Source organism: Zingiber officinale, chromosome 5A, assembly GCF_018446385.1.
Source record: "Zingiber officinale cultivar Zhangliang chromosome 5A, Zo_v1.1, whole genome shotgun sequence".
NCBI lineage: Eukaryota > Viridiplantae > Streptophyta > Magnoliopsida > Zingiberales > Zingiberaceae > Zingiber > Zingiber officinale.
In genome coordinates, this window is record NC_055994.1 from 124,813,284 (window position 1) to 124,838,681 (window position 25,398).

Here is a 25,398-nt window from a genome sequence, read left to right on the forward strand (position 1 = left end):
TTTGGATAATCAGAAACTTTGTAGTCAGAAAAACTCTGGAAATTAGTGTGACGCTCCAACATATCGAGTTCAACGTTTTTTAACACAAATTTCTAATAACCTTCTTAAATCAAGTTAAATAGCCATGAACGATAACAGGAAACAATAACAGATAATCTAAACACTAAAACAAATGGCATCAAAATGACAAGGATAACCCACGGATAGTTCTTCTCCTGGGGCGCTCCAGTCCATCAGATCTTCACTGGAAATTTTTTTCCAAAAAACATTACTTAAGCGTCCATCAATAGACACTCAAACTCGAGAAAATATTAGGTTTGATGTTTAATCACTTTTTTTGAAACTAAATAAGGAACTCCTTTTTGTTTCGTGTAGGAAGTATCGTTACTCGAAAGAACATATGGAGTGAATTAGAAGAGTACATAAATGGAACGCATTTAATAGAAACCCACCTCTGCGTCTTCAGCTGCACCAGGCTTACCATGGTTCTCCTTTATACTGTCTTCAGTTGCTGCTCAACAGGAAACTTAAGCATTTTAAACTACTCGAAACGAAGCCATCAAAAGATTTCATCAAACACTAGTGTGAAAATGTCAGTTTAAGTAACATAGTGTGAAGAATTCAAGGCCAGTGTTCGATTGTTTTTGACAAGATGAGTACAATTTTGTGGTGGAGTAATGTTAATCGAACAAACAACAAAAGCTAATTTCCCAAAGCAACAAAGCTTAGCATTTCATAATGAAAGATTATCGAAAAAGATTTTTCTAACAATTTCCCACTACAAGGCAGAATCAACTTGCACATCAGATATAAAAACGGGAAGAAAACAAACATAACTGGACGTGCATATGAGACCTAGTACATGCCTCCACATCGACATGCCAATAATAAAGGTATTACCAGTTATAATCCTGGAATAGAAGATCCGAAACAAATTTGTATTGAAGAGTCAAAACTTTGTCTAAATATTGTGGGCTTCAGCTTGTTTCAGCATTTCATTTTCTCTAATATTCTTATTTATATGCATTATATTTGCGGATTGATTTATTATATCAGAAAAAAGGACAATGGATAGATTGATTTTATATTTATACAATTCAAGTCCATCTTGATAGATAAATATGAGGGGAGAGGGAGATAGGAGGGAGAGAAAGAGAAAGGGAAGTAAGAAAGCTTGAAAAGGCAGGAAATACTCTCCGTTACTATTTTAAAGAACAAATAATAGAAATGAGTACACTAAAGGGAGTTAAGATGGCACCAACAGAATATTACAACCATGGTTGTGGTATCAAGCTAAAGTATCTGCCGTGTATCAAATCTGTGGAAATACAAGAAGATATTTTTATATATAATTGATTAAATTATATAAATTAATAATTATTTTAATTGATTAAATATTGAAAAAAATCAATTATTATCAAACTATTTATAATTATTTAGCCTTTTAAAATAATCATTAATTAATTTCTTTTAAAATATATTAACTTTCTTAATTTTAATTAGTAAATAATTAATACATAGTAGTTGAAGTTAATTAATAGTCTTGAGTAATTTATTAAATATCTTGATTAATCAATAAACGCGAGAGAATTCACTGGAGTTCATAAATTGCGACTCCGTTTTGCACCGTTTTGGACAGAAGCAGAGACAAAGGAGAGCTTTGCTTTTGACTTCTTCCTCATCGACAAGGTTAAAAGCATAGAAACGTCAAGACGAAAATGTTCAATGCCACCATCTTCCTCCTTGTGCTACAAGGACAACGTGGTGCGTGTTGGTGGATCCACCCCCACCTACACCTCATGTTGGCCTCTCTACCTTTGCATGACACTAAAGCCTCTAGATAATTTCTATCACCAACACAATAACCCAAACACAACGCGGATCATCCCCACTCCCATCTCTATTTGTCGGAAAATATTCATAAGTGGGAATCAAAGATATCAATTGAACTAAGCAATTTTGCCATAATTTAGTCAATTTTCCCCCTATCGCATTTGATTACAAACTATTAATCACAAATTTAGTATCAAATTTGCCTCGATTAATCTAAATTTTATTAGTTTTGATAGGCTATCCAATTTCTCACTTGAAATTGAATCAACATCAACCTCAATCAAGCTCAGTCAATCGGGATCATTCAATTCTACTAATCATGATCACAACCCTAGTGATCTTTTAATTGATGCAAGTTAATTTGAAATGCTAAGCAATAAAAAGCAACATTCATGGTTAAAAATGGAAAAATATTTAACACAAATATGCTACTTGAGGTCAGCTACGCATCAAAATGGCGCTACTTAACATAACTATTTAGTAGTTTATCATGCAAAGATTCTCTTTAAATAATGAAAGAATTCACAATCATCAATTATTACCTCCATCTTCAGGGATGTCAGAGGTCCACAAGGTAAGATTATCCCTCAATAGTTGCAAGATCAATGTGCTATCTTTGTATGATTCTTCACTCAGTGTGTCCAGCTCAGAAATAGCTTCATCAAAAGCTAGTTTTGCAATGTGGCAAGCCCTGTATTTAGACAATTTGTCTCAGAGGACAAATTAGACGATAAGTATATGCTAATTAACCTTCCGTAGAAATTACCGTTCAGGTGAGCTCATGATCTCATAATAGAAAACAGAGAAATTCAATGCCAATCCCAATCGAATCGGATGAGTAGGAGGAAGGTCTGTCTCAGCAGCTTTTGTAGCAGCCTGAAAAAGGAAACCGCTAATAGTTATAAGCAAAAGAAGTCCATAGGAAAGAAATATCAAATTCACAAGAGGAAAAAAAGGATAAATCAATAATTTCATGAAATGAAGAAACAGCAACAATCCAAGACTATCAACAAAAAGAAAAAAGTGGCAAATCTCCTAATGCATAAATAGATGTGTATCCTCCAGCCATATTATAGGAATCTTAAAGCTATATTACACATTAGGTGATATACACTTCCTTACAGACTTTTGCATGATCATATATGTTATATCCCTAGCAGTTTAGACTTCAATTTGCTTAAAAGTCAAAACCAACAGGATGTGTTAATTGTACATAATTAATAACTTTAAGATCTATAAATTTATGCATATAACTGCATACAGAGGAGAGACACCTATTTCCTCATATTTCTAGTTGGTCTCCAATTACTTAAATATAGAACAAAAATAAATTATTTAAAACAGGGTATAAATCCAAATGCAAAATTAACTATCTCCAAATGGCTTGTCCACAATAATAGTGCAAACTTCAGTTTCTAAGCATAGCAAGAAAATTCTTCATGGCACTGCTGAAGAAGTATAGTGTCATTTATCATAGAAAAAAAGTGGCAAAAGGCGAAATCGCTTGCCCACAGCGCCCCCGCAGCACCCGACCTAAGGCCATCACGAAGGAGGTAAATCACGGCAGCCGAGCGGGCAAGTAGTGGGTGGGGTGAAAGTGCACAGGGTCCGGGGATTTATGCCCCGACAGTCCCACGGTTCAACCCCGCGTTCTCAAGTGGCAAACGAACCACTACTTACCAACTCGGGTGGGGTCATTTATCATAGGAAAAAAAAAAGACTTACAATGAGGTGGATAGGTTCCAATGTATGAAGGGACCTAATAAAAAATAATCCTTCTCCATCAACATCATACATAGTCAAAAACTCAAATGAAAGCATCGGAACTATTGACATTCAAAAGTCAAATATTCTGGGGAAAAAAATTCTCAGATCTATACAACGATTTAATGGAGAAAAGATAGACAAAACTATCAAACGATGTCACAAAGATGCAACATCTTCTGTTGTCTACAGTCTTCCAACACTTGCAACAAAGTTAGGACATCTCTCCGCATATGCCACAGACATCGTTTTTAAGCATGCATATTGACACGATTCATACAAACTTCAAAGATGAGAATTCTAAATATGGTACATGAACAGGGAACAATGCCTACTTTATCATAGTAAAACCTTTTTCAGAACAAATACTTCTAATATATCAAATTCATAAAACTTAAAGTATATCTAATGGAAACAGATCTAACATAGATGTTAATTTGGATGTTTCATAAACAAAAGTACAACATTTAGTCAGTTCAAGCAGTCTCTTAACGTAAAGTAAAATATGGAAGCCGATGAAAAATGAATCTACCTCATACGCTTTGAGAGACTGTTCAGTTACTTCTTTTTTGTCGTCTCCAACTTTGAACTCTGCCAGGTAACGGTAGTAATCTGCCTTCCTGCAACAAACGAGAGAATAAACTTCGGGACCTATGAAAATAACAAACTCTAAGAAACAGGGCAATGGTGATTTCCTATATAACTCACATCTTGTAGTAGAAGACATTTGCTTCGCCGGCCGAAGCAAAGGGGATGAGGTGCTCATCGATCAGCGCAACGACATCGGTGCAAATACTTGAAAGCTCCGTCTCCACCTTATGCCGGTACTCCTTGATGATCTTCACATGGTTCTCGTTCCCCCTCGCCTCTTCCTTCTGTTCGATGGAGGAGAGGATCCTCCACGAAGCCCTCCTCGCGCCGACCACATTCTTGTAGCCCACCGAGAGCAGGTTCCTCTCCTCCACGGTGAGCTCCACGTCTAGATTCGCGACTTTCTTCATACCATCCACCATCTCTGCGGAGATCGGCGCGGATCAGGTCGATAGGGCGACATAGAAACCCAACAGATACGATAACGAAATGGTCCAGATCGGAAGGCCTACCATCGTAGCGCTCGGCTTGTTCGGCGAGCTTGGCAACGTAGACGAAGTCATCGCGCTCCTTCTGCGACGCCATTGCCGATCCAGCGGGAGCTTGTCGCCTCTATCGCCTCCCTTGCCGTGGGCGTGCGGTGAAGACACGAGAAGAAACTGCAAGTGAGCGATGAAAAAAGGTGAAAGAAATCAAATAAATAGTCCTGCGGTCGGGCCGGTAAATGGGCGAGTGGATAAATATTGGATGGTTAATATATAAATATATTTTTTTATTCAACGTAAAGATATTTTTTTTAAAAAAAAACACACCTTAGTTATATTATTATCAAAACAATGCTTACATTGGGGAAAAAAATATTAAAAAGGTATTTTATTTTATTTATTATCTAAAAATAATTTTATTTCAGCACCATTATCGATCAAAATTGTTCTATTGTTAATTAAAACTGCTCCAATTTATCCAAAATAGTCTAATAATAATATAGAATAATTTTAATCAAAATTACTAGCATGTGTGTCCATTTTACGCAATCATGTGTTTGTTTTCCTAGAGTTGTTTTAGGCATTGTAACATGCAACTACGCAACCCTAAACTATAACTCGAATTCAAAAAAGAAGTGATACGACATCAGTTCTAGGATATTTGTTTCCTTATCCGTATTAAAAAAAGTTTAGAGAAGTTCATGGATCAATCGTAAGACAAAGCTATGAATCTATCCTCAAAGACTTTTATGAGACAAAGTTGATAGTGTAAAATCAATAGAAAGGGTACGTACCCTAACTGTGAAAGGGATGGTGTCATCGAACTTCGAATGTGAGTTTTGCGAATAGACTTGAAACCAACGCACACTTATTCCGATCCTATTATTTTGCCCTAACAAGGTTGGAGAGTGAGCTCTACACTCTTTGCTAACCTATTCAAATAAATATCCAAATTTAGTTAAAATTACCCTAAACTGTTATAATAATTTCCATCAAAACTGCTATAATATATTATTAGTATAATAATATTTTGGAAATAAAAAGTAAAATAAGATATTTATTTATATTTTCCCTATTAATGTTTATTATGAGACCAATACAAATTGTTTATTTATGGAATTGGGCCGGCCACGAATCCACAACAAAAATAATATACAATTAATTGGCCCATTTTGTTAACTATAAAAAAATTATAAAATTCTATTTAATCATGCAAAATTTATGGCTCAAGTTGACTAACCCATCCATTCAATTGGCTCACAATTGGTATTATTTTAAAAATAGGGAAATCAACTCGACATAAATTATGATTAAAAACAAATTGAAGTTAATTATGATTAACAATAAATTATAATATTTAGAAGAAGTATTTGGATGTTAATGCTCAAGCATGTGTTTGTTTATGCATCAATAATTATAATAATCAGGTGTGCAATCATTGGATTTAAATAACAATTAATGTGTCCGGGATTATGTTATCATGGTAGGATATTCAAGTTGTCACCCAACTACCCAAGTAATCCCAATTCAATTTTCAGTTATAATATATTTATAGTAATTTTTACTCCAAATGAGGGAGCGCAATCAAAGAATATTGAATTTCTGGACTGACCATCGCTTGTGCTTTCTGATTCATCTTAGTGGTCGATGGAAAACTTTTATGAGCCGGACATGTCACTCCCAAAAGACTAATTGTAATTATCATTTTAAATAACAATTAATGTTTTTAAAATAATTTATTTTAGTTTTTTTTTCTTTTAAAGTTTGATCGCTTAACATTTTAAAAATTGCTTTCGTTACTGATCGCTCGGACCGGAATAATTTTGATCAGACCGTAGCTCGAATCTTGAAGCATAATCATACGGTTGTCTGGAAAGGGTCGTCCCGAGGTGGAGACAAAAGCTCGCATAAAAGAAGGGAAGAAACAGGGCAGGCTCTGTTCTTCCTCTCTCGGGCTACTAACTCCGCCGCCGCCGCCACCGCCACCATGTTCTCCGGTGAACCTTTGCCTTAAACTATCCTTTAGGTTGACGGAGATTTTGAAGGCTATGCCTTTCGTTTCTGCGTTCGACTGCTTTAGTCACTTCTTCGTCATCTTCTATTCGCTCGCAGCCGCCGTCGCCGCCCAGCAGTCGGATGCCGACAGCTGGACTCCGCCCAACGTCGGCGTCTCTTTCCGGCCCAGCGTTGCTATCGTGATCGGAGTATTCTCCCTCATGTTCTCCCTCACTTTCCTTCTCCTCATCTACGCCAAGTTCTGCCACACCAACTCAGCCGCCGCGGCCGCCGACGCTTCCTCCGAGCTCTTCGGCGCCGACGCCTCCGGACATGGGCGCTTCCTTATCGCCGGGATGCACCGTTCCTCCGGCATCGGTAAGACCGTCATCGAATCCCTCCCGTTCTTCCGATTCTCCTCGCTGCGCGGAGTTAGGTCCGGTCTCGAGTGTGCCGTCTGCCTCTCCAAGTTCACCGACGCTGAGCTGCTCCGCCTGTTGCCCAAGTGCCGGCACGCCTTCCACCTCGCCTGCGTCGACCGGTGGCTCGAGTCCCACTCCAGCTGTCCCCTCTGTCGTGCCAAGGTCAAAGCAGAGGACGCCGCCCTGTTCAAGTACTCCACTAGCGCCCGCCTCCTCTTCGCCTCCGACTCCAGCGACGCCCTCGATCTGTTCGTGGAGCGAGAGATCGACGGCGAAGCTGACTCCCTCATCGGCTCCTCCAGGTTCAGCTTCCGCAAGTCCACCGACAGAGCCTCCGTCAAATTAGGGCAAAATGACCACGAGCTGCCAATGCTGGAAACCGGCGACGACCGAGACCGATTTCTCCATAAGTTCAAGCACAAGATCATCGTCTCCGACGTCGTCTTCAAAAGCCGGTGGAGCGACGTCAACTCCTCCGACTTGATGACCCTGAACTCGGAGATGCTTGCCACAGATTGGAATCCGGAGCCGATCGCGTCCGCCGCCGTAAGAAAAGCCTCGATCGACGGCAAGGCGATCAAGCTCAAGGAAGAGATGGAGAAGAAGCGACTGCTCGAGATCAAAGCGAGCCAAATCCACAATACCCATTCCGCCGCCGCTCTCTCCGCCATTCCATCGAACACTTCCTGGGCTGCGCCGGCGCTCACCTCGTCGCCCAACCGATCCATGTCCGAAATCACGAACCTACCGCGGTTCCGGCAGCAGGCGAGATCGGACGAAGGGGACGAGAAGGTGCGACGGGTGTGGCTGCCGATCGCGAGGCGGACGGTGCAGTGGCTCGCCGGAAGGGATCAGAGACGGCCGCCGGAGACCGAAAGCAGCCACCGCGCGGCAGCTGTTTGACGAAACTCCTCACAGAAACATCAACCAAACCCAATCATCATCCAGGAGCAAATCACGGCGAGATTCTGCGAGTGGTTTCGGGTTTTCATCACCGAAAGCCACAAATATAGTTAATTTTGCCTGCAATATATTTATTTTGCACCTCAATTTCCCATTTAATCATTTCCGTTAAATAAATTTTAATTAATTAATTACGCACGTAACGTATAGAACAATAACAACAACAAAAAAATTGGAAGATGCGTGCAAAGCATGCATGCAGGTCACGTGTTTCCCGGGCAAGATCACGTGCCGGGGAAGGAGGTCTTTGTCACGACGCCTCATTAATTAACGACGTGTTTCATGGCATTTGTTTCTTCCTTTTTCTTTTTATTTCCTTTCATATTTTTTTAAAAAAATATATATTTCTGATGAGTTAATTAAAATACAAGTAATTGATGACTAAAAAGGTGAAACGGATGGGAGTTGTTAAATGGATTAGATGTGTCTTTTGATGTCTTCTATCCAATCGAGTTTATATTACAACACCATCAACAAGCTTCTTCTCCCGTCAATATCTTTCTTTATTGTCCATACAAATTTTAAATAAATGCCTAGAGAATTATTTTACATAAAGTTTGTCTTTATTTAACCCTATTGATAATTTAACATAATCTCCTTTGTTTTTTTATCTAGGGCGGTAAACAAGCCTTAAACTCTCTGTGGTGTTTAAGATTCTTTAATAAGATAACTAAATTAAGTCAAATCAAAGTCTAAAATGAAGTAAGTCACTAAATAGTTGTTCAAGTTTGACATCATTCCTTTTTTTAATAAGTTTTAATTTGGGTCATTTAGATGTTATTGAATTCTCAATTAAAACTTATTTGATTGTTTAAAATTTTAAAATTATTTAATTAGTTATTAAACTCGATGATGTAAGTTTATTTGTTTAATTTGAATTTATTTATCATGTTGATAAGAGTTTTAGTGATAAAATGGTTCACAAATTTTATTTGAACATTATTCATGACCAATTTAAAATTTTTGTTCAAGAACATTAACTAGCTATATATATATATATTAAAATTTATTTATTTAGCTTAATAAATTATTCAAACTTATTTATTTAATTGACTTTATGTATATTGAACAAACAAAAATAAACTCTTATCTTGGTAGAGATCTTTTATAAGCACATATTGAGGTAATCTTAACTTCTTTTTTAGAGGCATTAGGTGGTTTGCCTATCAAATAAATCTAAACTTAATTAAGTTTTGTAACAAATATTCAACTTTGCTTCTTGTTGAAAACTTAAAGAAAACAAACGGTTAGGTAAATATACGTTGGCAAGTGTTTGTTTAGTGATATGCAATTATTTTTATTTTTTTATTTATTTAGAATTGGTCGACAGATAGGCTTGTTTAATGCATGAGTTTAATAGTTAATGATGAGCGATTAAAATAGAGAGGATCAAAAGATTTTTGGGAAAGACATTTACCATGGCTTTGCATGTTTGCGAATATATAACAAATAAAGAAAAGGAATCAACGGTTTGATCTTTAAAATTCGAGGATGCTTCGTCCAACGATGAATATGATGAGATGACAAGAAAAAGAAGGAAAGGATCATAGCCACAAAGGTCGATATCATGTTCAAACTTAGATATATTATTATTATATTTTAAATTTAAATGTTGATTAACTAACTTGTCTAAAATTAAATTCTTAAACTAAGTCATATACCAATTAAGAAGCTCTCGTGGATTGTGTAAAAGACTATTTTCATAACTTGAATCCGAGATAACCAAATCACATAACAAAAAAAATTTATGATCGAGTCATAACTCCTCTTCTAATATCCTATCTTTCTTCTAAAAAGAATTTACTTTATAAGATTATGTTATAAAAAAATAGGTCCTCTACATTATAATAGTTTTAATAAAATTATAATTAGAAAATCGGAAGCAACATTAGTTTTTATTTGTGACCTAATTAAAAGTTAGAAATAAGTTCTATTATTGTTCTAATGATGCGGCTCTTCTTTTGTCAACTCTCCTTGCTCAAATTAAATAAATAAATTTATATATATTTTATTTGAGAGGAAGAGATAATCATAGTTGACTTTCTCCGGATTTTGAGCGTAATATATTTGTTCATATTTCCCCAGAACAAGATTTATTTACGTTAAATCTCGATGAATTCCATGCGATACAATAATGTTTTTTTCCTTATCGAAGTGAAAAAATTCATTTTGACATCTTAATTTAGTTTTTTTTTAAACTCCCCGTTACGAGGAGCATTTTAAAAAGGTAGATTGCCGATGGCAAAATGAAAAAAAATTCTATATCACACAATGTTATATAAATCAATTCATAATTCTGGGCCACGACGGCCCATTTAAAGCCGAAATCTGGAAAAAAAGGATGGCGTCGCCCGGACTCGAACCGGAGACCTTTAGTGTGTTAGACTGACGTGATAACCAACTACACCACGACACCAGATGATTAAAGCATCATAGAATTATTTAAAATGAAATATTTAATCTTGCATTTAATATATATATATAACAATATCTATTTAATGGCAAAATCTGGAAAAAAAGTGGCGTCGCCCGGACACGAACCGCAGACCATCAGTGTGTTAGACTGACGTGATAACCAACTACACCACGACACCAGGTGTTGTAACTTGTAAGGGTCGTAGAACAATTTAAAATAACATATTTAATATGCATTTAATATATATAGAAAATAATATCTATTTATTTAAAGAATTATTTCCTTTAAAAATATTTATACTTTCTACTGCTTTTTGAATTGCGTCAAGTATCAAAAATATTTTATGTGAAATAATTAAAATCTTATATTGTTATTTAATTAATGGTTAAGGACGATATATAGAAGCCCAATGTCAATAGTTTTAAAAGTTATATTAAAAAGAAAATTAGCGCATATGGTCATAAGCGGCCTCAAAAAAAGGACAGTTGAGTTTTGAAAAAGATATTTATTAATGAACGCCTCGATGTTAAGTGAATTTCTTTTGAGTCTTGAAGAGGATCTTTGAGCTTTGAAAATGACATTTATCGATGTATACCTTAGTCTCAGACTCAGACTGAGTGAATTTATTTCATGTAGACAAGAGAATTTAAAAAGAAGATCATATTTTACTAATGCATGAAGGATCTAAGTACAAAATTTAAGTATTTGCTTGTGATAAGTGAAAAATATGACTGGTACTCGAGGTCCCTAGGTACTATAAGGCTTCAAAAGAGCAGTGTTCCATAGTTGGCCCAACGCCTTCCCCATCGAGTCCTCTAGGTAATGCTCTTGAGATCAACTTATGACTGACTTGGTAAGATCGTCCCCATTAAGGTTCCAGCTTCCTCACATCTTCAATTGGTTTGATCTACTTCTAGATGAAATCGTCGACTTAAAAAGTGCAAGGAATTACTCTTTTGTTGTAGTTATGGCACATTTATTGATGGTAGGCCACGAGTCAAGCGGTTGCCTTCTCTCAGGTTTTGTTGATTAGGTTGAATTATAGCATCCACTTTGATACGGTTGGTAATGGAGGGGCCCATGAGGAAAGGGTTAGAAAAGTCAAGGTCATATAGCGGTCAAAAGTCAAGAGGACGTGGGCGTCAATAGTCAAGGTGATGCGGCAGTCAATGGTCAGGCTGACGGGACGGTTAGAGGCAAGCAGGTGTGATAGTCAGAGGTTAGATAGACTGGTCGATCAAGGGGGCAAAGCAGTTGGAAGACGAGGGAAGACGTCAAGCGGAACACAAGTCACGGGTCGGCATCAACAGAGCTGTTTAGGGGAAGTCCGATCTACAGGCCTGCGATTCAAAGAACTGGAAGTATAGGCCAATGGGTCGGAAGCGGCAGAGCTGATCAGAAGCAGCCCGAGCTACAGACCTGCGGTTGAAGGCCAGGAAATACAAAGTGCAGGATACAGGTTGAAGATCAGCGTAGCTGTGTCTAGACAGCTAGGGCTGCAGGTCTGCGAGTTGGAGGCCTGGAAATGCGAACCACGGGTGCAGGCCGGTGCAGGGACACAATGGATCGAAGGAGCTAAGTAATACGGGTGCGGAGAATCTCAACGGTCCGCCGAGGAGAGCCATTACATATCAACACTGCGGGCGAAAGCGGAGATTCCTAAAACGAAAAGATGCCCTCATAACCAGTAGTAGCCTGCCAGCTGTCCCCCACTACAAGACAAAATCCATGTACGAAAGCGGAGGTTCCAAAATGGAAAGATGCTTGCACAACAAATAGCAGCACGACAGGTGTCCGGAACTAGGCGACAAAGCCCAGCGTCTAACGTTTTTTCTGACAGGATGGCAGACTCCAAAAGGGGGAGGCATAAAAGGCGAAGAATCCCTCGTATGCAGGTATGCGCACACACTCTCTCGTCACTTTTTTCCATAACTGTTTTCCTTCTTCTTCTCTCTGTTCTTTCTGGGGAAAAAGGACCTGACTTGAGCGTCGGAGGGCCTGATCCGTGGACTTTTTCCCTGGGTTTCGGTCTCTAACGTGAGAGGAGATTGTCTGAGTGTGTGCAGGGTCCTGCAGCAGCGTCAGCCACCCGTGGGAGCCGAATCATCTTCTACGACCTTCCGTCAACCATCGGGACACTTGGACCAGCATCCGTCCGACTCAGCCTCAGGACGGGATCAAATTTGGTGTCGTCTGTGGGAAACACAACAGCCTGATCCGGAGCGTGAAGATGGAGGACTCTGGTCGAAGTTCCAGCAGGAGGATTAACGTCACCATGACCGCGGGGGAGTACGAGCTCTTCAAGGAGGTCAGGAAGCAGGCCGCCTCTGAAAAACAAGGAACGGTTTCACGACCTCGCTTGGCGCCCGAAGCATCTAGAGAGCCAGCTCCTGCCTCCGACAGGGGCTCAAAGAGGAAGCAGCAGGAAGAGCTCCCTCGTGCTTCATTTCGGGAACCTCGCCGCAACTATCGTCGAGCCGAAGCCCGTGAGCACAGTCCAAAGAAAGAGGAGCCGCCGGCGTCGGTGGCGGAGAGCTCTCTACATCCACCGCGGGATTCAGGAAAGGGAAAAGCTATAATCCCTGCCAGAGATCTGCCTGAAGATCCGGATGACAAAGTACCCTTCTCGGCTCAGATCCTGAGGGAAAGCCTACTCAAGGGATATCAAGCCCCGAACATTGGAGAATAGGATGGGAGCAAGGACCCGGAAGAGCACCTGAGGAAGTTCAAAAACGCGGCCATCTTGTACCAATACAGTGATGCTGTCAAATGCCGAGTATTCCTACACACCCTGTCTGGGTCGGCGCGGAAGTAGTTCGACGGATTGCCCCCGGAGTCCATCAATTGCTTCATGGATTTCAAAACGGCCTTCCTACGCCGTTTCGCCAGTAGTCGTAAGTATCAAAAAACCAACCACTGCCTGTTTGCTCTCAAGCAGGATTCGACCGAGCCCTTGCGGAGCTACATCAATCGGTTCAGTCAGGTGGCCAATGACGTCCCCTCCGCCACCTCAGAAATATTGATGAGTGCCTTCTCCCACGGATTGCGAGAAGGGGAATTCTTCAAAGACCTCATTAAAAACCCCGCCCGGAGTTTTGATGACATGGTGGAAAAAACTTCTTGCTACATCAAGGTGGAAGAAGCGCAGGCCGCTAGGAGGAGAGCCGAAAAGGCGATGGCCCCAGGCAACCGACCTGAAAGGAGAGCACCGCAGCTAGCTCAGCCCTTCCAGCGAGGTCAACCCAGGCCTGCCCCTCAGCCTGCTCAGGGAATTAGACCAGCACCGAGAGTTGCCGCCGTACACGTGCCCAGGCCTGGACCAAGGGGAGCGCCATATTGCACATATCATCGGTCCAGGACGCACGATCTCAGTAACTGCTTCCAATTCGCCCGTGACTCCAGGCGAGCTGCAGAGCAGGGCTTGCCTCCCCCGGCGTTGGCGCCCCAAATACAGAGGATGGATGAAGAACGGGCTGCAGCTGGGCGCGCTCGGCAGACCCGACCCGACCTAGCCGACCCATCTAACCAAGCTGGCCTCGGGGAAGACCGAGGAGATGCCGGAGAACTGGAGAACCGTGGCAACGCTGCCATGCGAGAGATCGGTATGATCTCAGGAGGACCCACTGACGGAGACTCAGGCCGAGCCCGTAAATCACACGTTCGGCGGATGTATGTGGGAGCCGTGGGATGTAGACACGAGCAGGCCTCCGGCCCTGTTATTAGCTTTGGGCCTCAAGATCTGGAGGGTCTGGAACTGCCCCACGACGATGCCCTCATAATCAAGGCCGTTATTGCTAACAGCCGAGTGGCTCGGGTCTTTGTGGATACCGGGAGTTCGGTCAACATTTTATTCAAAGCTGCGTTCGAGGAGATGCAGATCGACGCCGCTGAGCTCCAACCTGTAACCACTTCCTTGTATGGGTTCACAGGTAACGAAGTTAAACCCATGGGTCAGATCAAGCTGGCCATCTCCATGGGCACGGAGCCATTGGTGCGCACCCGGAGGAGCACCTTCATCGTGGTGGATTCACCTTCCTCCTATAACGTCATCCTGGGAAGGCCAGCCCTGCATGAGTTCCGAGCTGCTGTCTCCACCTATCATCAAAATATCAAATTCCCGGTTGGCGAGCAGGTCGGAGAGGTAAAGGGGGAGCAGAAGGTGTCTCGAAGTTGCTACATCGATATGGTCCGGGTGGAGGCGCGCAAGAGCCGGCGGACTCAGGATGGCGGTGTACATGCCATCCAGGAGGAGCCTCTGCCTATTGCTGAGGAGCCTATCTCCTGCGAAGATATTCAGTTGCATCCTGACAGAGCTGAGAGCATCACTCGCATTGCTAGTGACCTGTCGCCGGAGATGAAGTCGGAGCTGATACAATGCCTGATCCGCAACAGAGACGTCTTTGCTTGGTCCTCAGAAGAACTGCCCGGGGTCAAACCAGAAGTAGCTGAGCACAAGCTGCATACTATACCCGAGGCCAAGCCAGTCAAGCAGAAGAAGAGAAACTTCTCCGCCGACCAAAATAAGATTATCCGGGCTGAAGTGGATCAGCTCAGGAAGGCAGGACATGTTCGAGAGGTGCAATTCCCGTCCTATATTTCCAACGTCGTATTGGTGAAGAAGCCCAACAACAAGTGGAGGGTGTGCATAGACTTTCGCGACCTCAACAAAGCCACCCCCAAAGATTGTTACCCACTCTCGCGGATCGATCAGGTGGTGGATTCAACTGCTGGCTGTGAAAGGATATGGATGATGGACGCTTATCAGGGATACCATCAGATACCCCTGGCTAAGGAGGATCAGGAGAAGGTTAGTTTCATAACAGCTAATGGTACTTTCTGCTATACTGTCATGCCATTTGGGCTCAGGAACGCCGGAGCTACCTACCAAAGGATGATGGATAAGGTTTTTCGGAGTCAGATCGGGCGGAACGTAGAAGTCTATGTTGATGACATCCTGATCAAGTCCCCCCTGGTGTCCAGTCTGATAAAAGATGTAGAAGAAACCTGTGGGACTCTGAGGCAATATGGGGTAAAGCTGAATCCCTTGAAATGTCTGTTCGGGGCCAAAGGAGGGAAGTTTCTGGGCTACTTGGTGACTGAACGAGGGATAGAAGCCAATCCTGAGAAAGTTCAAGCACTTCGTGACATGCAGATCCCTCAGAATCTGAAGGAAACACAGAAGCTGGTCGGCCGGATAACAGCACTATCCCGATTTATCTCCAGATCTGCAGATCGAGCGGCGCCCTTCTTCAAAGTGCTCAGGAAGGCAGCCAAGTTTCAGTGGACGGAGGAGTGCACACAGGCCTTGGAGGAGCTAAAGCAATACCTGGAGTCCTTACCGTCGCTGTTTAAGCCTGTAGCGGGAGAGCCTCTTTGGGTCTACTTGTCAGCTACCCCTGAGGCCGTGGGGGCTGTGCTGGTTAAGGAGCAGGACAATGTACAACGACCAGTGTATTTTTTCAGTCATCTATTGAAGGGGGTTGAGTCTCGGTATACGGCCCTAGAAAAGTTAGTTTACGGACTTGTTCTAATGGCTCGGCGCCTCCGACCGTATTTTCTGGCGCATCCCATCACCGTCCTGACAAACAGTACTATGGGCCGAGCTCTCACCAAGGTGGAAGTAGCGGGTCGGCTTATCAAATGGGCAACCGAGCTAGGGGAATATGATATACAGTATCAGCCCCGAACCGCTATCAAGGCACAGGCCCTGGCGGATTTCTTGACAGAAGTTTATCAAGCAGACTTGGAGGAGGTCTGGAAGATTTATGTAGATGGATCAGCTACCCATCGGGGAAGTGGTGTAGGCGCGCTTCTGATATCTCCGCAGGGAGATATTATACAGCTGGCTGTACGGCTAAATTTTAGAGCTACTAACAATGAGGCAGAGTATGAAGCCCTATTGGTAGGTCTGCAAGCAGCTCGGCATGTGGGGGCAAGCAAGGTCGTAATATACTCAGATTCACAGCTAGTAACTCAGCAGGTGGTCGGGCATTTAGAAGCAAACAATGAAAAGATGCAAGTTTACAAGGAAGCCTATGAGAAGATGAGAAAAGATTTTAAAGAGGTCACAGTCACCAAGATTCCCAGGGCTGAAAACGAAAGAGCGGATGAGCTAGCTAAAATGGCCAGCTCCCTGACTACTTGGGTACTGGACAGATCTATAGCGCAGACCTTCCTTATAGCTCAGATTGATCTGCAAAATAATCTGGGAGGAGTAATTGATTGGAGGACGCCCATAATAAGTTTCCTCCAGCATGGAATTGTACCCGCCGACCTAGAAGAGGCATGTATGCTCAGGAGACAGGCCCATTCTTATATTATGATTGGAGAACAACTGTATAAAAGGTCTTTTTCTAGACCTCTGCTCAAGTGCCTGAACATGGAAGACGCCGACCAGGCCTTGCGGGAGATACACTTGGGGTGGTGTGGCAATCATGCAGGTGGGAGAACGCTAGCTCGGAAAGTACTATTGGCTGGGTATTTCTGGCCTACCTTGCAGAGGGATTCACAGAAGCTGGTGAATACTTGTTTGTCGTGCCAAAGGTACCAGAACCTAACACACCGACCTACAGAGTTGCTGAGAACTTCTACAGTGTCTTGTCCGTTTGACCAGTAGGGTATGGACATCGTAGGACCGTTCCCGATGGCTACGGGGCAAAGACGTTTCTTGCTGGTGGCAGTAGATTACTTCTCTAAGTGGGTGGAAGCGGAAGCTCTGGCTAGAATCATCGAAGATGCGGTGATCCAGTTCTTATGGAAAAATATCTTTTGCAGGTTCGGCTTGCCTCACAAATTGGTGTCAGATAATGGCAGACAATTTCAAGGGCGCAAGATACAAAAGTGGTGCAAGGGGTTCGGAATAACTCAGGCCTTCACTTCTGTGGCTCATCCGCAAAGCAATGGTCAGACGGAGGTAGTCAATCGAGAAATAGTGCGGGGGCTCAAAGTCAAGTTGGATCACACGGGAGGCAGTTGGGTGGACGAGCTGCCAAGCATTTTGTGGGCTTATCGTACAACACCCCGAGAAAGTACAGGTCTGACACCTTTCCATTTAGTATATGGCAATGAAGCAGTGGTACCTCTGGAGGTCGGGATACCGTCTGTGAGAAGAATGATGTATGATGAAGGGAACGCAGAGCGACGGCTGGCTGAGCTAGATTTCATCAGCGAAATTCGTGAACAAACAACGGCCAAGTTGGAGGCCTATAGACAGAGAATGAGGCAAAACTATAATAGAAGGGTGATCCCTCGTTTCTTCGGAGAAGGAGACCTAGTCTGGAAGCAGGTGAAGCCCTTAGGGGAAGTGACGAAGCTAGCACCACAATGGGACGGACCATACAAAGTCATCAAGAAGCTGGCATCAGGGGCCTATTATTTGCAAGACGCTCAGGGGAAAAAGCTAGAGCGACCTTGGAGTGCTAACTACCTACGACCCTATCGGGTGTGAGGGATATCGACCCCGTTGCTGTAAGCTAGGGCAGCCGAGGGGGCTAGAGATAGCATGGTAGTCAAGCCAAAACTCTAAGATACGTATGTACATGTAAAAATTTCATCGGATTAAGAAGTTGATACAGATCATTTGAAAGGAGCAAAAATATCATCTGGAAAGCCTTGAACGATTTGATGGCGATCCAAAAAGTCTGCGGGGGGGATGGAGCTCAAGAAGCCCTGCGCGTGCAACTGACGGATAACCCCAGCTGCCGTGTATGGTATGGTCGCAGAGAAGCGTGCCCCAGCCTGGGACAAAAATTCAGGGGAGGTCAGGTAGGACATTCGACTTCGTAGGCAACGGTCCTCCTCTCATTCTTGATAGACAGTCAAGGCGGTGGATACTCCCGACAGAACCGCTGGGACTGGGATAGTTCTGCCTTCAGAGCCCTCAGTTCAGCTGCCTGAGTCTCCAGTTGGGCTGCCTGCACCTCCAATCTCTCGCCCCTCTCCTGCAGAAGAGTATCCTTGGACTGTAGTTCCTGAGCCTGATAGGCTAATTGTTGTTGATACCCCGCCTCAGATGCAGCTCTCTCCTCTCTCACAGCTCGGAGCTCATTTTTGACCTGCGTCAGGGATCGCCTTTGCCGGTCGGTCTGATTAGTTAAGGCTTGGATTTCGGCTCGCAAAGCATAGCTAGCTTGGGCAGAGTCGTTCAGCTGCAGCTCTAATTCGGAGACCCTCTCCCGGAGTTCTTTGCTTTCATGATGGAGGGTGTGGAAGGATTGGTTCAGCACCAAAGATTCTGCATGAGTCTGGATGGAAGACATAACCCTCAGCTAAGACAAGCTAATACCCAGTATAAGGTGAAGAGTACTTACTTTAGCCCAGGACTTCGAAAACCTGTCCATCTGGGCTAATGGAGGCGCGTCACCCATTTGATCCATACTCTCTGCCCACAAACTGCCGAGGCAATCTTTCATCATCAAAAGGCTCGTGGGGGTGTCAGGCCGCCAAGCTAGAGCAGCTTCAGAGGGGATGGTGGTCCTGTAACGATGGCGGGCGGAGGAGGAAGGTTGAGAAGGGCCGGCGTCAGCACCAGGAGGAGCAGGAGGTTGTTCAGAAACGGGCTCTGTTGGCGCAGGGTTTTGATGATCGCCTGGGCTGTATTCCTCTGCAGAGCTAGGGGCAGAGCGGAACGCAGCAGGTCGTCCCCTGTAGGGGTTGGGAGAGGCTGCCAGATGAAGGAAGCAAAAATGAAGAGGGAAGGATGTCATAGCCAGTCACGACGGCAGCAAGGGGCAATGTGGTAGTATAAGGAACAGAATCAAGCGTTGATGAAGTCGGACCTGGTCTTCGGCGCCGTCTGTAAAGCAGGGGTTGGTTGTCAGAGTCAGAATCATCAGAGTGAGGCCGACCCTGTGAAGAGGCTGCCGCAGCCCTATCTGTGGCGCCCCGGCCAGAAGAACTTAGACTTGCGCGATGAAGAGCTGCACGACCACGTCCGGAGGCCCGGGGGGCTCCTCGGAAGACGCGCCTGGCCGGACGGCCGATTGGAGTACTACCCCGACCTCGGCTTGGAGCGGCAGGCGGAGGAGAAGCGGCGTGTGGGGCAGGGCTGGGAACAGGCTGAGTCGCTGCCCCGACTGAGGCAAATCCAAGGTGAGGGAGTAGCCTCCCGTCCAGGATTGCCCGACCGCGCCGCATTATTTCCAGGTCATCGAGGGGCAGAGGTAGAACCTCTGACGCACGCCGCAAGACCTCAGCTGAAGGCGCCGCCACGAGAAGTCATTCTTATAGGGAAAGTAATCAAAAAGAAGGCACTCAACACGAACTTACCTAAGGAGCGCAGTGTGTCGGAGGTAGAGTGGCTCAGCCTGAAAAAAGAAAGTAGGTCTTCAGACAGCAATCTCGTCAGATTCAAACGCCAATCCTCCATTCGAGTAGCAGCCGTGGCATAGGAGAGATCCATGTGGAATTCGTCCAGCGTCGGAGTCAGAGGCAGCTCAGGTTGCCAATGCATGGGCCAGTCTGTTTCCTCTAGAAACCGGAGAAAAAAGAACTTTTTCTTCCAGTTAGCACTGGGAGGAGGAAGAGGAGAAAAGAAAGCGGTTTGGCTACGGGCTTGGAAATCAAAAAGATCATCGGCGCGCCGAGCGAGAGCGAAGAAGCAATGAAAAAGGGGAGCTGACCAGGAAACCTCACAAACTTCGCAGAGTATCACGAAGCCACATAGAATCTTTATGGAATTGGGACTTAGCTGACCTAAGGGAATCCTAAAATAGCGACACACCCCAGACAAAAAAGGATGAGGGGGCAAACGAAGGCCAGATACAAATTGTTCCGTAAAGAAAGTAGATGAACCGGGCGGAGGGTCGAAGTACAAGTTCACACCAGTAGGAATGATGGGGCGAAAGCTGGTAGGGATTTCGTAAGTGTACCGTAGGTCATCCCAATCCAACTCAGCGAAAGTTGAAGCGCCTGGGAAGTGTTCCGCCAGCAAGGAAATCCAAGAAGGAGAGGCCATTGCAGGGGAGATTATCTCAGGAGGCAGAAAGAACAGACGAAAGGAGGAAGCTTAGAGAAAAAAGAAGAAGCGCGGCGCAGTCTCAGAAACGATCAGTCGCGGCGGCGACGTTTGAGTACTTCGTGGCGATGGCGAACCGTAACAAAAGGGAGAGAGGAAGAAGATACTTATAGGTATGGTGGAGGAAGGATATTTTCGTAAGTCAACAACGGACGGTAGACGCAGGGGCGGAGGCAGGCAGGGAGCGCTCTGTGATGAGCCTCGGAAATATAACCAGAGGGCATTATGGGAAAGGCGAGGGCTCGAAGCACGAAGCGTCCCCTAAAGGAGTCGCTCCAACCAAGAAAAAAGTATACGGAAGAGCCAGCAGGGAGACAGGTAGTGCAGGTCAGCAGGCTTCAGGGACATGCGAGGCAAGAGTTGGCCCGGGCCGGGCTAGGTACAAAGGCAGCTATCGGAGGAAGAGCTACGTGGCCGAACAAAGCGAGCAAAATGAGCAAGGGCGAGCAGGTTAGCATAGATCTACTAAAACCACGGACGACCTACTAAGGAAAGAAACAAGTTAAGGATGCATGAAGGGGAAGCGAGACAATTATCCGAAATTCAATATGACCATACGATCAAGTACAATCATGGAAGGTTCAGCATCAACACCCAAAAGGTGAACATTACAACACATCGCTCGTCATACAACATCCGGGGGAGAATGCGCAGAATCAACGGAAGCCGAAGGAAGGAGCCCGGGGTCGGCTGGCGCTATATCGGAAGACGCAGGATCAACGGACGCATCAGATGCAACAGCAGGAGGGGCCTGGGCAGGAATATCCCCGAGAGCTGGATCGGCCGTAGGGGGAGGAGCCTCCAAGAGGAAAAATCCTTCATCTGCTTCGAAGGACGGGAAGGTTTCCTGCGGCAATTCCCTGGTTAGGCGAGCCATGTCCAAGAAGGTGGCAAGAGGTGCCGAGCATAGGAAACCTTGCTCAAAGACCTGTCTGACCCCACCAGCGGCCCCATGACAGAGCAACAAGACCATCCAGCGTCCCAGCTTATGGAGAAAGAAGGAAGAGCGAACGTAGGCCAGTCTGTACGCCTTTAGCCGCTCTGATTCGCCAGCCCGGTACACCTCCAAACTGTTCCGATTCTCCTCGGCTTCGACGCGGGCCAAGGACAAATCGCTCTGGCCCTGAGACACCACTTCCTGGGCCTTCGATAACTCTGCTTGTAGGGATTGGAGAGTGGATTGGCACGCTTCCCATTGAGTCCGCATGATTGTTTCCCGGCCAGCGACAGCACTGGCCAGGGCCTGGGCATCGGCCAAACCCGTCTGCAAGAGCTCTTGACCTTGCCGTAGCAGCGTCAGCTCCTCCGATTGGGAGAGCAGCTCTGCCTCTTTGGCTTTCAGTTCAGAAACTGTCGCTTGATGCCGAGCTGCTTCAGAAGCCCAGGAAGACTCACTCGCCTTCAAAGCCGCCTCCAACTGTTGAAGTTTATCGAAGGCAGCATGGGAAATAGCCCGAGTAGAGGCCGTCGACTCCCCGGCGGCGCGCAGATAAGCATCCAAGCTTCCCAGAGAAGGCTCGGGAGGAGCGGAGGAGGCCGCAGGGTGCTCCAGTTCCTGAAGACGTGCCTTGAGTGCTGCGTTCTCTCACTGAAGCTCGGTCGCACGTTGCACGGCGCTCAGACTCGCGGAGCAGGTCTGTAAATAGCAGGAAGAAGAGAAAAGGGGTTACAAAGATACACAGACACCAGGAAAAAGAAGAGAAAAAGCTTACCGCCACCAGAGAACGATCAATTTGATCAAACTCCCCCATAGGGGAACGACTCTCCCAGAACTGGTCACTGGCTGATTGCCAGGAGATGGTCAGGTCCCCATAGAAATCAACCCTGCCGAAGATGGACGATGAATCGACAGCGGGCGTGTAGGCCGGATCGGTCTCCGAAGGGAGCCGCCATAACGCTTCAAAGGCTGGGTCTGTAGAGGGCAGGTTCGGGAGCGGCATGGCTGAGCTCGGAGGCGCGATGAGAGGAGATGCAGAGGGCATCGGTAAGCCCAGGGGCTGATCGTCAGGGGACAAGGGCGGAACAGGTAATGTACTCTGAATTGGCAGTGGAGCAGGTAGGTCCGAAGGCGGGTCAGAAACCTCCGGATCGGAGGCCTTCTCCCGGGCCAAGCTTGTCTCCTGGGGCAAGCTCATGTCCGAGGACCTGGTGGGAGAAGAGATGCTCAATACGCGTTGACGGCGAGGAGGTGGAGGAGAAGTTGCGGTGACTGGGGCCGTCCGTTTGCCTTTGCGTGTCAGGCGCAGCTTCATAGTCGGAGGAAGAGAAGACACTTGTTCTGCAGGCGATGGCTCGGCCGTAGGTTGGTTAGAGGTGCAAGGCAGGGCTGAGTCCGCTGGATTAAGTGCAGTTGGCTCAACAAGCATCGGAGCCTCCTCCGCATCAGAAGGCCGGGGTTCCGAAAGTTGCGGACCGGCGGCGACGGCGGGAGCAGAAGGTAGACCCTGTGTTAGCTCCTCATTCAGAGCTTGTAGAACGGCCACCACGGGTGTCTCTTGACTGGCGAAGGAACGGAGGATTGCGGCCGCTGCAGAAATAAGAAGCAAAAGCACCTCAGTTAGCGAAGAGCAGTATACGAAAAGATAATGACTTACCGAAAGAAGCTCCAATTTCGGTAGGGACAGGACTAAGGCCAAAAACATGCAGGATGCCTTCCAGCATCAGCGCAGACAAGCGAACAACGACACCTTTCAGCTTATCCATAGCAGCGGAGTAGGCAGGTTCATGGACATGCGAAGGGAAGTCCGAAGCGAGGAGGGGGCGCCATTGGGAAGGCCCGGCTAAGGGGACGGGGGGCTTGAGGAAGAAAAAGCGAGACCTCCAGCCTTTATTGGAAGAAGGTAGGTCATCAAAAAACCTATGGCCCGGCTTAGCCTGAACATTGAATACCTCCGCTTCGGCTTGCCGGAAGGAATAAAAGTGATGGAATAGTCTTGCGGTCAAGGGGATTTGGTAAATGCGGCACAAGATGATGGTTCTGCAAATCGCTCGGAACACATTGGGGGCAAATTTAGAGATACCAATCCTGTAATACTGACTTAACTCAGAGAGAAAAGGATGTAACGGGAAGCGAAGACCGCCTACGACCTAATCCTTAAAGACTGTGATAAACCCTTCGGGGGGAGAAGAAGGATGTTCGTCTGTCGTGGGAAGGCGAAGCTCATATGTGGCGTCTAGCCCCAAGTTGGATTGCAGTGAAGACAGGTCGTGATGGTCTAAATCAGAGATGTAATGTGAATACCAGAGGGGGTCCTTACCATCCATGGCTGTGGAGAGCAAGCAGGCGAGGGGGATGAAGATAAGAAGGGTCACAGGTCAGGCGCAAGCAGGAAGACGAGGAGCTGCACTGCTAGAAACGGCCGCAAACGAAGGGAGGAGGAAGGCGAAGCATCGGGGTAAGGAAAGCGGACTGCCTTTAGGGTTTATAAAGCCCATTCATTCCTAGGAAATATCGAGAGTTGAGCCGAATATCTTTTTGGGGTAACGTGCCTCAACACCGTCGGATGAGAAACAAGCGCCGAAGGGTGCAAGAGGGGGTCATATGCTGGCGTCAGGAGGCGTGCGCAGTAAAGGCGGAGGACAGGTGTCATCGCGAGAAGAAACGCATTAAAGATCGACAAGGCAAGGTAATCATGAAAGGGTGTGGCCTCAAAAAAGAAGCATTCTTCGTGAAAAGCTCGAGGCTAGGCGGGAAGTCTCATGAAGCTGCAGAAGCCAAGCAATTCAAAAGGGTCGCAGGTAAGACGGGGCATTGGAAGCGATTGCCAGACCAGAAAAGTAGCAAGCAGGTCTGTGGGGATGTTCCTCGACCGAGCAAGCAGCTCTGCATAGGTAGCCCTGATCCGAGCAGCTGACCAGGCGCTTCACGAGAACTGCGGAGTCATCATAAGATGCAAGGGCGTTGTGGCCCAAGGGTGGAGTAAGGTTTTTACGTTCCCTCTCTTATTCTTAATTCTATACCATGCGTGATGCAATTGCAGGAAGAGACGCGACGCAAATGAGTAAGGCCAAAGCTAGCAATAGCTACCAGATTAACTAAAGCAAGAGGAGCGGCGCAGGCAGGACGGATGAAGGCAGTACATCTAGGTCTGTGCTGTTTGGAGTTCTTACTGGTCTCGGACCAGCGCCATCGCCACCGATCTCGGACCGGAGTATTATTACTGGTCTCGGACCAGCGCCATCGCCACCGGTCTCGGACCGGAGTATTATTACTGGTCTCGGACCAGCGCCATCGCCACCGGTCTCGGATCGGAGTAGCCCCAGATTCTCACCTCAGTGCGAGTTATAAGTGAGCTCTGCGCTCACGCCCAACGACCTTTCAGGTCGGCTCCCATGCGAGAATTAAAAGTGAGCTCTGCGCTCACGCCTAACGACCTTTCAGGTCGGTAGCCCCAGACTCTCGCCGCAGTGCGAGTTATAAGTGAGCTCTGCTCTCACGCCCAATGACCTTTCAGGTCGGCTCCCATGCGAGAATTAAAAGTGAGCCCTGTGCTCACGCCCAACGACCTTTCAGGTCGGTAATCCCAGACTCTCGCCTCAGTGCGAGTTATAAGTGAGCTCTGCTCTCACGCCCAACGACCTTTCAGGTCGGCTCCCATGCGAGAATCAAAAGTGAGCCCTGTGCTCACGCCCAACGACCTTTTAGGTCGGTTGTCCCAGACTCTCGCCTCAGTGCGAGTTATAAGTGAGCTCTGCTCTCACGCCCAACGACCTTTCAGGTCGGCTCCCATGCGAGAATTAAAAATGAACCCTGTGCTCACGCCCAACGACCTTTCAGGTCGGTAATCCCAGACTCTCGCCTCAGTGCGAGTTATAAGTGAGCTCTGCTCTCACGCCCAACGACCTTTCAGGTCGGTAGCCCCAGACTCTCGCCTCAGTGCGAGTTATAAGTGAGCTCTGCTCTCACGCCCAACG

At 45.8% G+C, this 25,398-nt stretch overlaps 2 protein-coding genes and 2 non-coding genes across 5 annotated transcripts; 1 reads left to right on the forward strand and 3 right to left on the reverse strand.

The window, feature by feature from the left end:
• LOC121981599 (14-3-3-like protein B) lies at positions 1 to 4,880 on the reverse strand. 2 transcript variants are annotated; one of them, XM_042534198.1, is made up of 7 exons: positions 4,701 to 4,880; positions 4,306 to 4,612; positions 4,130 to 4,217; positions 2,600 to 2,709; positions 2,376 to 2,524; positions 453 to 511; positions 1 to 244 (listed from the first exon to the last, which is right to left on the reverse strand). In XM_042534198.1, exons 1-7 carry the CDS (start codon positions 4,771 to 4,773, stop codon positions 242 to 244), a joined length of 789 nt encoding a protein of 262 aa, XP_042390132.1. In that variant the 5' UTR covers positions 4,774 to 4,880; the 3' UTR covers positions 1 to 241. The 2 variants fall into 2 exon arrangements, with proteins under 2 accessions (XP_042390132.1, XP_042390131.1); XM_042534197.1 differs by having other exon boundaries at positions 174 to 511.
• Positions 4,881 to 6,527: 1,647 nt separating this feature from the next.
• Positions 6,528 to 8,007, forward strand: LOC121981601 (putative RING-H2 finger protein ATL12). Its single transcript, XM_042534199.1, has one exon. It carries the CDS (start codon positions 6,722 to 6,724, stop codon positions 7,991 to 7,993), a length of 1,272 nt encoding a protein of 423 aa, XP_042390133.1. The 5' UTR covers positions 6,528 to 6,721; the 3' UTR covers positions 7,994 to 8,007.
• Positions 8,008 to 10,395: 2,388 nt separating this feature from the next.
• Positions 10,396 to 10,469, reverse strand: TRNAV-AAC. The gene has a single exon. It is a non-coding gene; the product is annotated as a tRNA-Val (tRNA).
• Positions 10,470 to 10,573: 104 nt separating this feature from the next.
• TRNAV-AAC lies at positions 10,574 to 10,647 on the reverse strand. The gene has a single exon. It is a non-coding gene; the product is annotated as a tRNA-Val (tRNA).
• Positions 10,648 to 25,398: the final 14,751 nt, after the last annotated feature.

Coding starts and splice junctions, on each gene's coding strand:
- LOC121981599 (XM_042534197.1), bottom strand. CDS start 4,773: ATGGCGTCGCAGAAGGAGCGCGATGACTTCGTCTACGTTGCCAAGCTC. Junction 2,710..4,129: donor AGTCTCTCAAAGCGTATGAG/GTAGATTCATTT, acceptor TTCCTTTTTCAG/GCTGCTACAAAAGCTGCTGA. Junction 512..2,375: donor TGACATCCCTGAAGATGGAG/GTAATAATTGAT, acceptor CCTGTTGAGCAG/CAACTGAAGACAGTATAAAG.
- LOC121981601 (XM_042534199.1), top strand. CDS start 6,722: ATGCCTTTCGTTTCTGCGTTCGACTGCTTTAGTCACTTCTTCGTCATC.